Source organism: Schistocerca serialis, chromosome 1 (assembly GCF_023864345.2).
Source record: "Schistocerca serialis cubense isolate TAMUIC-IGC-003099 chromosome 1, iqSchSeri2.2, whole genome shotgun sequence".
Taxonomy (NCBI): domain Eukaryota; kingdom Metazoa; phylum Arthropoda; class Insecta; order Orthoptera; family Acrididae; genus Schistocerca; species Schistocerca serialis.
In genome coordinates, this window is record NC_064638.1 from 562,965,240 (window position 1) to 562,978,338 (window position 13,099).

Sequence of the window (13,099 nt, forward strand, 5' to 3'; positions counted from 1 at the left end):
TGTAAGGTTTTACACCAATTTCTCTTCATATTTTTCTTGTTTGGTCACTTACACGGTTCCTCCCAGGGCATTTTTGCCACAGATTGAATTTTTTACAGGAGTGGTTTCAGGACTCAGAATTCCAGTCCAAGAATAAAATGCTGAGAGCAACTGGCTTTCCACTAGTTGCCTATCCACGTACTTTATTGTATCATCTCTGTACACCCTGGAATTCTACTGTTTCTAGGGAATTAATTAATGGTGAATGTTGGTCTCAGTGCAAATGTCAGTCATTAGAACCAAACTACGTAATTAATTGATATATTGTGACTTATTGATACAATGACTTATTTTTCAGATCAAAAGAGGAAGGGTACAGTGGTTCGAACTCTTCAGATGAGTCAGATGGTGGCCAAACAAAACAGCAAATCGTGAAGAAACCTCTTGAGAAGAGATCCTATTATGATCATCCAGAAAAGTACAGGAAAACTTTGCGTCTTTCTTCTGATCAGATAGTAAGAATGCATTACATTGCAGTGTAATTAATAATTATTTGTAGACATGCAGAATTGAATTTATTTTTGTTACTTTTCAGGCTAAGCTAAATCTCCAGGAAGGTGCTAATGAGGTTGTCTTCAGTGTTACCACAGCATACCAAGGAACAACTAGGTGCAAATGCCACATATACCGTTGGCGTTATGATGATAAGATTGTTATCTCTGACATTGATGGGACAATTACCAAGTAAGTTGCTTTGACATAACTGTCCAGCATCTTGTTCTTATCATCTCGTGTGTAAATGTACATTTGATCATGCATGGTACAGATCCATACTTATAGTGCATCATTTTACTTAGGTCTGATGTTCTTGGGCATATCTTACCCATTGTTGGGAAGGACTGGGCACAGAGTGGAGTAGCACAACTTTTCACAAAAATAAAAAATAATGGCTATAAGCTGTTATATCTCTCAGCACGGGCCATTGGTAAGCCTGTTTCTTCTTTTCTCTGTTGTGTGATTTTCAATTTATGTCAGTAGTGTTAGTGACTACGTGATATGATAGCAAAGTAGCAATTCTTGCCTTTCATTAGTGGTATTTCTCATTGTCATTACACCATAGATTAACGCTTAATTTTTTATATATATATATATATATATATATATATATATATATATATATATATATTTTTTACCTCTGCTAACTAATATATACACTTAGATATTTTAGAAACAAAATTTGTGAAGAACTACTGGGAACACTTTTGATAAACATTTTTTGCAAGAGTCAGGCAATTGTTCATTCATCTATGGATGATTTTTTACAGTGATCCTAGACTTCTCAGTTCTGTACAAGAATAGCGGCGCGCGCGCAACCCCCCCCCCCCCTCCACACACACACACACACACACACACACACACACACACACACACACACACACACATACACACAGTAGAATGACAGTTCTTTTTGAATTTTTTAAAATATTTACGTTTCTGTCACTAAACTACCCTTTGCTGTATAGTATTAAGAGATATCATTAAATATTTCAGTTTCATTCTGTTATTGCAGTGTGTAGACTAACATGACAATATTCCCCTGTTTTATTCGTTGATATGTCAGTTAGTGTTTGTTCTGATGTGTACTTGTAGCATTGTGAGATAAACTTTTTGTTCGTTTGTTAAAAAGTCACATAGCTATTTATTTGCTTAATTTCCTGAAAAATGATTTCGTTTGTGTACAGGTCAGGCACGTGTAACAAGAGAATACCTTAAGTCTATAAAACAAGGGAATCTCTCGCTGCCTGAGGGCCCACTGTTGCTCAACCCCACCAGTTTGATCAGTGCATTCCACAGGTATTTGTAAACAAAACTCTAGCTTATTGTACACCCACACATGATTCATAAACTCACATTGATGGAGAGGTTGTACACACAAGAAGAGAGAACTATTAATAAAGCACAACAAGCACCGAAATTTTGTCACTTTTGCTCGTATGTACATTCTCTCATATGTGTAGTGTATATCTTTTACTGGTGCTGTGTGGTATAGAAATTTACTTTTTCAGTAATTCATTTCCAACTTATGATTGCTAATCAAAAGGAAGAAAACTTGTTTCTGCTATAACATGAAGCTCGTGGGTTTCCAGCTGAGTAAGTTCCCCAAAATGGTGTGATGTTGCAATAAGCTCACTTAGCTAGAAACCTGTGAGCTTTATATTAAACTCACAGAGAAAGACAATGAGATGATGATCATCATAATACTTAGGGGTAGAGTTTAAATTTGGAAACTCCTGTTACAATGTTGAAAGCTGAAGGCATTTCTTGCCTGGTCCTTTCATACGCACCGGCAAACCTTGGGATAAGTAGTTACTTAAATGCAGTCATTTTCCTCTTAGGATTGTGTATCTGTTGAAAAAGAAAGTGCAACAGTTATTTTATGTTTATTGTTTCAGCCAGGCTGTTGTCATGTTGTTGTTGTGGTCTTCAGTCCTGAGACTGGTTTGATGCAGCTCTCCATGCTACTTTACCCTGTGCAAACTTCATCTCCCAGTACCTACTGCAACCTACATCCTTTTGAATCTGCTTAGTGTATTCATCTCTTGGGCCCCCTCTATGATTTTTACCCTCCACGCTGCCCTCCAATACTAAATTGGTGATCCCTTGATGCCTCAGAACGTGTCCTACCAACCGATCCCTTCTAGTCAAGTTGTGCCACAAACTTCTCTTCTCCCCAATTCTATTCAATACCTCCTCATTAGTTATGTGATCTACCCATCTAATCTTCAGCATTCTTCTGTAGCACCACATTTCGAAAGCTTCTATTCTCTTCTTGTCCAAACTATTTATCATCCATGTTTCACTTCAATACATGGCTACACTCCATGCAAATACTTTCAGAAATGACTTCCTGACACTGAAATCTATATTCGATGTTAACAAATTTCCCTTCTTCAGAAACGCTTTCCTTGCCATTGCCAGTCTACATTTTATATCCTCTCTACTTCGACCATCATCAGTTATTTTGCTCCCCAAATAGCAAAACTCCTTCACTACTTCAAGTGTCTCACTTCCTAATCTAATTCCTGCAGCATCACCCGACTTAATTCGACTACATTCCATTATCCTTGTTTTGCTTTTGTTGCTGTTCATCTTATACCCTCCTTTCATGACACTGTCCATTCCGTTCAACTGCTGTTCCAAGTCCTTTGCTGTCTCTGACAGAATTACAATGTCATTGGCGAACCTCAAAGTTTTTATTTCTTCTCCATGGATTTTAATACCTACTCCGAATTTTTCTTTTGTTTCCTTCACTGCTTGCTCAATATACAGATTGAATAACATCGGGGGAAAGGCTACAACCCTGTGTCACTCCCTTCCCAACCACTGCTTCCGTTTCATGTCCCTTGACTCTTACAACTGCCATCTGGTTTCTGTACAAATTGTAAATAGGCTTTCGCTCCCTGTATTTTACTCCTGCCACCTTCAGAATTTGAATGACAGTATTCCTGTCAACATTGTCAAAAGCTTTCTCTAAGTCTACAAATGCTAGAAATGTAGGTTTGCCTTTCCTTAATCTAGCTTCTAAGATAAGTCGTAGGGTTAATATTGCCTCACGTGTTCCAGTATTTCTACGGAATCCAAACTGATCTTCCCCGGGGTCGGCTTCTACTAGTTTTTCCATTCGTCTGTAAAGAATTCACGTTAGTATTTTGCAGCTGTGGCTTATTAAACTGATAGTTCGGTAATTTTCACATCTGTCAACACCTGCTTTCTTTTGGATTGGAATTATTATATTCTTCTTGAAGTCTGCGGGAATTTCGGCTGTCTCATACATCTTGCTCAACAGAGGGTAGAGTTTTGTCAGGACTGGCTCTCCCAAGGCCGTCAGTAGTTCTAATGGAATGTTGTCTACTCCCGGGGCCTTGTTTCTACTCAGATCTTTCAGTGCTCTGTCAAACTCTTCACACAGTATCATATCTCCCATTTCACCTTCATCTACATCCTCTTCCATTTCCATGATATTGTCCTCAAGTACATCGCCCTTGTATAGATCCTCTATATACTCCTTCCACCTTTCTGCTTTCCCTTCTTTGCTAAGAACTGGGTTTCCATCTGAGCTCTTGATATTCATACAAGTGGCTCTCTTTTCTCCAAAGGTCTCTTCAATTTTCCTGTAGGCAGTATCTATCTTACCCCTAGTGAGATAAGCCTCTACTTCCTTACATTTGTCCTCTAGTCATGCGTGCTTAGCCATTTTGCACTTCCTGTCAATCTCATTTTTGAGACGTTTGTATTCCTTTTTGCCTGCTTCATTTACTGCATTTTATATTTTTGCCTTTCATCAATTAAATTCAATATTTCTTCTGTTACCCAAGGAGTTCTACTAGCCCTTGTCTTTTTACCTACCTGATCCTGTGCTGCCTTCACTATTTCATCCCTCAGAGCTACCCATTCTTCTTTTACTGTATTACTTTCCCCCATTCCTGTCAATTGTTCCCTTATGCTCTCCCTGAAACTCTGCACAACCTCTGGTTTAGTCAGTTTATCCAGGTCCCATCTCCTTAAAATTCCCACCTTTTTGCAGTTTCTTCAGTTTTAATCTACAGTTCATAACCAGTAGATTGTGGTCAGAGTCCACATCATCCCCTGGAAATGTCTTAAAATTTAAAACCTGGTTCCTAAATCTCTGTCTTAACATTACATAATCTATCTGAAACCTGTTAGTATCTCCAGGCTTCTTCCATGTATACAGCGCTGTTGTCAGTGACGCACACACACACACACACACACACACACACACACACACACACACACACACACACACACACACAGCGCTGTTGTCAGTGACACACACACACACACACACACACACACACACACACACACAGCAAATCTTTTTCTTGTTTACCAGTGACATCACATGGTAATTTGTTGTAGACGTAATTAGTTATTGGTTAATAAATCTTTCACCTTCAATTAATTCTATGTTTTTATATTTTCAGAGAGGTAATAGAAAAGAAGCCTGAGGAATTCAAGATCTCATGCCTCCGTGATATTCAAGCATTGTTTCCAGAAAACAGCAAGCCATTCTATGCTGGATATGGCAATAGAATTAATGTAAGTGTGTTGCTCATCAGAGGCGTTTTGGTATCAGTAATAATATTCAAATATGAAGAGAGAATTGGTTAAGAGTTTGCAATTAAATACAGTGATCTTATGTTTCTGGCGAATATGTGCCCTTCAGGGTCCACTTTTTTTTTCTCTTTGAGAAAGTTGTATTCTTCAATCCATTCATGCGGATCAACATTTTATCGTATGGAATTTGTTGGCCGGGAGGCCCTATTCGGGGGAGTTCGGCCACCAGCCACACCCACCGTTGTGGAGTGTCTCGGCGTGTTCATTTTTGTTTGTGAGTATTTGATGGAGAACACTGCTGACAGCACAATACGTGCGGAGATTCATGCCGATGGTAAAATAAGTGCTGTGATTCCCTTTCTTAGTGCTAAAGGCATGTAAGTGCTGAAATTCGTTATCAGATAAGTGAAGTATATGAAGAAAATGAGTGATACGATGGTCCGCAAACAGTTGAGACATCTTGAAGATGGCCATTCGAATGTGCATGATAAGGAAGGAAGGAAGGAAGGAGGTGACCTCCAATCACGACTGATGACTCAGTGCAGAAAGTTGGTAAAAAGAGGGAGAGAACAGACACTTTACAGTTTTGATGTCATGTGAAGTTTCCTCAAGTGTCAAGAAGTGTGCTTTTTACATTTGTTATAGAAGGGTTTAAATTATTGAAAGTTATACTCTCACTGGGTACCGAAAATGCTGACTTAGGTGCACAAAAGCAAACATGTAGCCAATTCATTGACTTTCCCAGAACAGTACAATGAGTTTTTTAGTGAAATTGTGATGGGCAACAAAACATGGATGGCTTATGTTACACATGAATGAAAGCAGCAGTCCAGGGAATGGCAGCATCATCACAACCAAAGAAAAATTCAAGCAAACAATTTCAGCCCACAAAATCTTATGTAATGTTTGTGGAAAAGGAAGGAGGTGTTGCTTCTGGATATTTCCCCCTCGTGGTGACACCAGTTATCGTGAGACCTCAAAAAATTGTGCCATGCAGTTCAAAACAAAAAGTGTGGCATGCTGAGTAAGGGAATTGTTTTGTTTCATGACACACACACACAGCCAGTCAAACTTGAGCTGATCAGATCATTTGGCTGGTAACAACTTTATCACCCTTTGTACATCCCTCATTTAGCGCATAGTGACTACCATGTGTTCCTGCAGCATCTGGGTGGTCAGTGCCATGGTGACGACAAAGGTGTCAAAATGACTGTGTTGCAGTAGTTATCTAATCAGGCGGTAGATTTCAACGAGAATGGTATTAAAAAGCTGGTTGCACAGTACGATAAGTGCTGCCTTAATATTGGTGGGAATTATGTCGAAAAGTAGATTGTAAAGTGCAGACTTTCACGTAAAAATAAAATGCTGAGAAAAGTCTACTAGTTTATTTTTGTTTCAAAAAGGTGCTCAAAAATGCACCTAGTAATTTTCTGTAAAGATGCAAACATTTCATGTCATATTTTTGTTCTTCTACTTGTAGTTGCTGTATGATTTTTGCTTACACATTTCTGAATAGGACATTTTGACCTGGAGAATACTTTTCAGTGCTTTTCAGACCACCTGAGTCTCACTCGGACATTGACTGTACCGTTGCATATGTAGGCCTTGGATACCACCTTGAAAGTACTAAGGATTTTCCATTTAGGTTAAACCACTGTGGTATGTAATGGTCTCCTGTCGGTCACTTGATCAGTGTTGACATCAGTCGGTGAAGGAGATTTTCTGATGGCTGAATTTTTCCTTTGTGAAAGTTTTACTGGATTCTATGAATCATAAGTTATTTTGTGTAAGCTATATGAATATATGTTAGACTTCCTAAACTTTAACCCACACACTTAAACAGTACTCCATGATTGCTTATTGAACCTGAAGTCTGCTGTAATTCATCACTTTTGTGGTGGAATAGCTGGTTACTTTCTGGAAAGAAAATCTTATTTTCATTTCTACTCTCAGTAAGGAGCTGACGTCAAACTGTCACTTTATTGTAACAAAGAAAATGCCAGGATGGAAACAATAAACAAAAATGAGGAAAGATAACCTGTCTCTTGAAGCTTCTTTGGAATTTACACTTTGTCGTTTCTGAAGGTCTTGAGCGACCTTGCCCATTATTGTTTCTGTATTTGTTGCAAACAATGGTTTCATTAGTAACTAGATTTCACTTAAGAATGAAAAGCACTGTAATAAATTAAATTATTGATAATAATTAATTATCTCGTCTTTGTTTTGAACAGAAACTACATGTAAACATAATATTAAAAAAGTGTTCCTTAGCTGTTAAAGTAGTCAATTACATGAAATTGAGTAGCATGCTGAGCAGAACTGTTGTGTTTGTTGTTGGGAAGGTGTAAGAATGGTCCACCACTATTCGTATGAGGTTCTAATTGTAATATTTTCGTTCTGATGCTGATAGATCAAGCCGTGCATTTGTCACAAAACTAAAAATAGCTCCTTGGCACCTACTTTATAATCAAAAAGTAACTGCTTCTCTAATAGGTATCATGCCATTTCAAAGTTAGTACTAAGACAACATTGTATTTATTTTACACATTAGCTTTGTCTATTTTAACTGAATACACTGCAATGTAGTGACTCCTTTTTATGCAATCCGCAGAAATTGTGGTGGAATAGTGTTCTGTATTTATGGGACTTGAATTCTAATGAATAAACTGAATACGCATATTACATGTTATATTATTTTGTTCCAAAAAAAAATATTATTTGTTTAAGAAAATAGTGTTTCAACACATTAATAATTTTTCTACTATTCTTTTGTATTTATAAGCTTGTCATACAGTAATAGAACCCAGCTTTAGCCACTTGGTAACATTATTTCATATTAGGGTGTAACAGGTAACATACCTGGATAATTTATTGTACCTGACAATGGGCGCAAAAACTTGAGCTCATACATAAAGTGCTGAGACTGAAATACTGTATCTCATTTGTGTTCGTTTCTGCTTTCAGGATGTATGGGCGTATCGTGCTGTGGGCATTCCAATTTTCAGAATATTCACCATTAATCACAGGGGGGAACTGAAACATGAATTGACGCAGACATTCCAATCTTCGTAAGTAGTTTTAGAAAATTATTTAATATTTTGGCACTTCCTCTCACTCTCTCTCCATCTGCCTGTTTATCTTTTTGTAGATAGCTTAAGATCATTTACAATTTTACATTGTAGAAAGTTATTGATTCTTTAGATTTTGAATTATCAAAAGTAAAATAATGATCTTAATTCGGATAGAAATTTAAGGTCTTTTAGTATTTAGTTTGTGGCTCGTGTTCCATTTACAGTATCAATGTAATTTTTTGTGCATGCTGTTACACAATTTTTATTTGCTTTTTCAGTTACTCAGGACAAAGTTGCATTGTGAATGACTTATTCCCACCACTTGTAGTATGTTAAAGCAACTTAAACTGCACTGCAGCTAATTACAATGAGATATATTGATTTACTCGACCATTTTTACCGATGGCCATCAGTCTTCTGGACCAAGAAATGTTAGGGTGTGTAGCTGTATCACCAGCTGCCATCTGGTAAGGGCTGTGACTGATGCGCATGTTGTGCGTTTGAGACTTCTGCTAGTTTCTTGTGCCTGCATGTCCAGTTACTTCCTTATGTCATTGTGGTTCTATAACTGGAAGGCATTTGACTCAAATGTGCTAAATTTCCGAACACTTGAAACGTTTCATTCTCTGAGATATTCTCTTAATTTTCACATTTCTTCAATACTGGTCACACCAACATGCTTTAAGATTTAGTTAAACTTGTTCAACATTTGATTTCTAGCTGGAGCAGTGATTGAGCTCACTCTCAACACCTTAACAGGAGAAATAATGAACAAAGTGACAGTCAATTTGTTAACTCCTCTACTGTTGATTCTATGACATAACCTGCACCTTATTCTAGCAGAGCTTTGTCTTGGATTAGCAACCATGAGAACTTGCAACTAATGGTTGTGTGTTTCAGCATGTATGTTCTATTCTTTTGCTAACTGGGAAAAGCAACACTTACATTGTCATCATTTAAAGTCTGTTCTTTTGCTGATGCTTCTTGTTTTCATTGGTGTTCATTACTCAGTAACTTAGTGAAAGCTTTGGCTTCACAGGACAGCCATTTCAGCTTAAAACATGAGCATGCTGGAAGCATTTAAATATTATTGTTTACATTTGTGAAAGAGTGCTTATTGTTCCTTAATTTACAGTAGTGTAATCAGTCTTTGTCTGTAAAATACAAACAATTCAAGGAATTTCTAACAAATAGATTTTGGGAGCAAAAGTTAATGTCATCCAGGTACACACATTGTTAAAATAGTGGTACATGAACAATGGACATACATGTGACTTGATAAATTCGTGCACCTTCAGTAATTTCCTCAGTGCACTAAATCTGCACCATGACTTGTATTTGTCTCTTATATTCATTGAACAGTTATTAAATTTTGTGAACAGTGCCCTTAAACATTAACAGAACTTGGTGGGGGTTGATAGCATTGGAAAGGAGTTTGAATTTGTGCAGCGGCAGTATCAGTTTGCACTGCAGTCAGCCGCAGTACGATGTTTTTGTGAAACAATATAGACGTGTGGTTTTATGTTGAAAATTTCTTTACCCTTTATTAATTCTTTCTCATAATTGTAGATACCACTGACTTGGATTTCACACATGATTGTGTCAGTAACTTTCATAACTTTAAAGGGTTTATAAAGTGAAAAAACATCCAGGGTTAATTGCTTCAAGGTACATGTGAACACAGTGCAGAGGGCTGGCTGAAGATTTTCTTTAATACGCTAGATCCTCATTTGGAAGGAAAAAGATAAAGATCCTCACCCAGTCCTTCAGATGTTCATTTCCCAAGGTTTGCTATGTGGAAAGCCTGGTTTTGATTATTGGTAGTGCCAGGTATTTTTCCTTGGTGGGAGAATGAAATTGGGTGCTTTCAACCTCATTAGGACATTTGAGGAGCTAATTGTATAAATAACTGCTCCAGGATTCAGAAAGTTGACAACAGGAAGAGTGGTGTGCTATTCCCTACATCCCTCAATACTGCATCCAAGTAATTCTGTAGGCAAAGGATAAGGACAGTGCTGACTTCACACTGTCCTTACCCAGTTAAAGCTGATGATTGATGTGAAATGACTGAGTTGTCAATAAGATATAACCCTATCCTACTGTCTCCCCTTTATGATGCTTTTAGTGAGAAGTATGGGAACATAAGATATTCATTCGTGGGTAAAAGTAGGAAAACATTGTGCAGTAGATTAAATAGAAGCTGACCGCATTTATAAGTTGTCTTCATGGATTTTGTATTGGTTGGTAGTGATACTCATTACAAGCTTACTGGTTGCTGATTTTGTAGAAGAAAGGGAAGGAGGGAGGGAATTTATGGCGAAAGTGATGGAAAGATACAGAAGTATGTGGAAGGCATATTAACAGGTATGTTTGGAGATTGCAGCAGAGGCTCATTCTGCTCTGGATTTATTTTTGTATAGTTTTAAATTGCAAATGTACATGATTAGAAAAATATATTTGAATATTTGGAAGTTAGTTGTAAGCCACAACACGGAATGAAACCTGAATCTCTGTTAGAAATTTTTGGAATAATAATAATAATAATAATAATAATAATAATAATAATAAAAACACTGTGCTTCAAGTTATTAGCTCAGCTGCTAAATCATGTATTGAAAATATCAAAGATCTGAAATTAAAAGCATTTATGACTCATTTTTGATCTGCAATGATTACCTACAGTACACACATTTGTTCCGAGTGTTGGGTTCATTTGGTCTAGTTTTGGAATTTTGCAGTGGGAACAAGATTGTGGTAATTGTTAAAACAATACTGATTTTTGCATCATCAAGTTCACTCTGCAACTGTTTTCATGACTTCCTATGAGTTTGAAGATCCTGTCACACTTGTAAAATTTAGGTTATGATGCGCCATACTATCAACTGTGAATAATGAAGTAATATCTTAAATGAAATCATTTGAATATTCAAAATAATTGTTGTCCAATCCTTGTACAAAACACACACGCACGCAAGGGAGAGAACATTTGGCATGCTACTGCAGGAAAACATTTTTCAGAGTTACACATTGATCATGGTATCCAAAATAAAACTTTTGAGCTATTTATTACTTGAGTGTTTCTGTACCATTTTCAGAGGCTCCTCAATGTTATCTTCAACTGAAATTTTATTTTCCAGGTATTCTAACATGAGCTACATTGTGGATCAGATGTTTCCACCTCCTCCAGAAGATACAGCTGAAGATTTCTCCAATTTTGTTTATTGGCGAGATCCCATTGCTGAGATAGAACTGGATCCATCACTTGTGTCAGGCCATTCTGCAATATCAGCTAATGAGGCAGGACACAAGAAAGCAGCTGGCACAGCTTAGTTATTATTTATTCATATAAGTACCCTCATTTAGATTCTCTGCCACATTGTTCACTTGTTACACAAGTCCTGAATTAAAAAAAAAAAAAAAATTGCTTTAAAAGAGTGGTAAATGTGTTTGTTGGTAGTAGATGAGCCATTTTATGAAATTAAATACCAGGCTTTGTGTGTGTGTGTGTGTGTGTGTGTGTGTGTGTGTGTGTGTAGAAATGTGGTTGACCAGAGAAAGCAGCTTGCATTGAGTAATTTTTTTTAAGTTAAAACAATTTTTTGACAGTATTTCAGCACTCTTAGGTGCAAAACTAAACTGGATCGTAATATTCTGTCCTTTGTACTTGATTTTAGGTGCTAAAATATACATTGTGATTGATTCTCCAGAACAATAGGAGTTCGTTTGCAAATTTACTAAAAAGCCATTAGTTATTTTTTTCTTTGTGCCCATATTGTGACAAAAAAAAAAAGAAGAAAAAAGGTGTAACACAAGGTTCCATGAAATGCCTTAGACTGTTTCTGTTGTATTTGATGATGAATTAAAGTTTTTTTTTTTTTTTCAAATTTGGCAAAGGAGCTTGCACCTAAGTGTAACACCCATTGTTATGAGAGGCTACAGCACATTATATCAGTTTAAATAATTTGACCCAAACTGATATGGTTTTCTACTGATGTTTTCGTAGAAAGGTTAGGTAGCTATATGTTGTGAGTCGTGCTTCTTTTTTTCCCTATTCTCGAGGAGAATTTTGTGATATATGATTAAGTTCAGAATGATTCCTATTGACCTTATAGTAATTTTTGTACATAGTACCTTATCAATATTTTTTTAGGTCATAAATTTTGAGTTTTTTCTGAAACATGTTTGATCTCTCTTAACTCCATTCCAGATTATATAGGTCTGGTGTCAAGTATCTGTTGCATAAAAAATGAGTTTGTAACTTCGTTTAAATGTAGAAATAGAAAGTTTATATATGTTGCACTGTTCGTATGACTGTTCATTGACAGTGTATTTATTTACACTTCTTGAGCACTAATACAAAGACTGAGTAATGTACAAACTAGCGCTTCACCAGACCTCTTTTGTTAGCGCAAGTAATTTAAATTTAGTCAACACACCATATAGTACAATATTTTGTATTTGTTTTATTGTGTTTTCCTTCGTTGTATGAAGGTTTGTGCTATTTGTACCATTTATGTAACACTCCTTGTGTACTGAATTACAATACCTGTGTCTTTTCTGACAGCATCTATTAGTTCAGCTTTAGTGAATGTAATTTGTTTTTCTTTTTTCTGTTTCAAATGCCATGACATTTTGTTAAGTCCAGAGCACAATACACCAAATAAAGTTTAAATAAAAGATTTGTGATGATATAAAACAATTTTCAATTATATTTCAGTACTGGATGTTATTTTGCCAGTGTCATACAAACAAGTGAATGACTCAGTCAAGTGCAGAAATAAATTACATACTGTAAACTTTCTCTGTTCATTCACAAATTGTTGCCTGAATCCTCTCATGGATGGAGCCTTCAGGGATGTGGATCAAGCCAAATAAGACATTAACTGGCGGAAGCAGCTGCTGAAGGCTGCTTC

At 36.6% G+C, this 13,099-nt stretch overlaps 1 protein-coding gene across 5 annotated transcripts in view; it reads left to right on the forward strand.

The window, feature by feature from the left end:
- Window positions 1-12,885, forward strand: part of LOC126475739 (phosphatidate phosphatase LPIN3) — a 302,247-nt gene extending 289,362 nt beyond the window's left edge. For 4 of the 5 annotated variants that reach the window (XM_050103489.1, XM_050103491.1, XM_050103492.1 and 1 more), the window contains 7 exons: window positions 338-494; window positions 575-723; window positions 837-964; window positions 1,722-1,833; window positions 4,983-5,097; window positions 8,080-8,183; window positions 11,324-12,885. In XM_050103489.1, the coding sequence (XP_049959446.1) occupies window positions 338-494; window positions 575-723; window positions 837-964; window positions 1,722-1,833; window positions 4,983-5,097; window positions 8,080-8,183; window positions 11,324-11,516 (958 nt within the window). In that variant the 3' untranslated portion in view covers window positions 11,517-12,885. Of the gene's footprint in view, window positions 1-337; window positions 495-574; window positions 724-836; window positions 965-1,721; window positions 1,834-4,982; window positions 5,098-8,079; window positions 8,184-8,464; window positions 8,654-11,323 lie in introns of all 5 variants that reach the window. The other variant, XR_007586763.1, reaches the window with a different exon arrangement.
- Window positions 12,886-13,099: the final 214 nt, after the last annotated feature.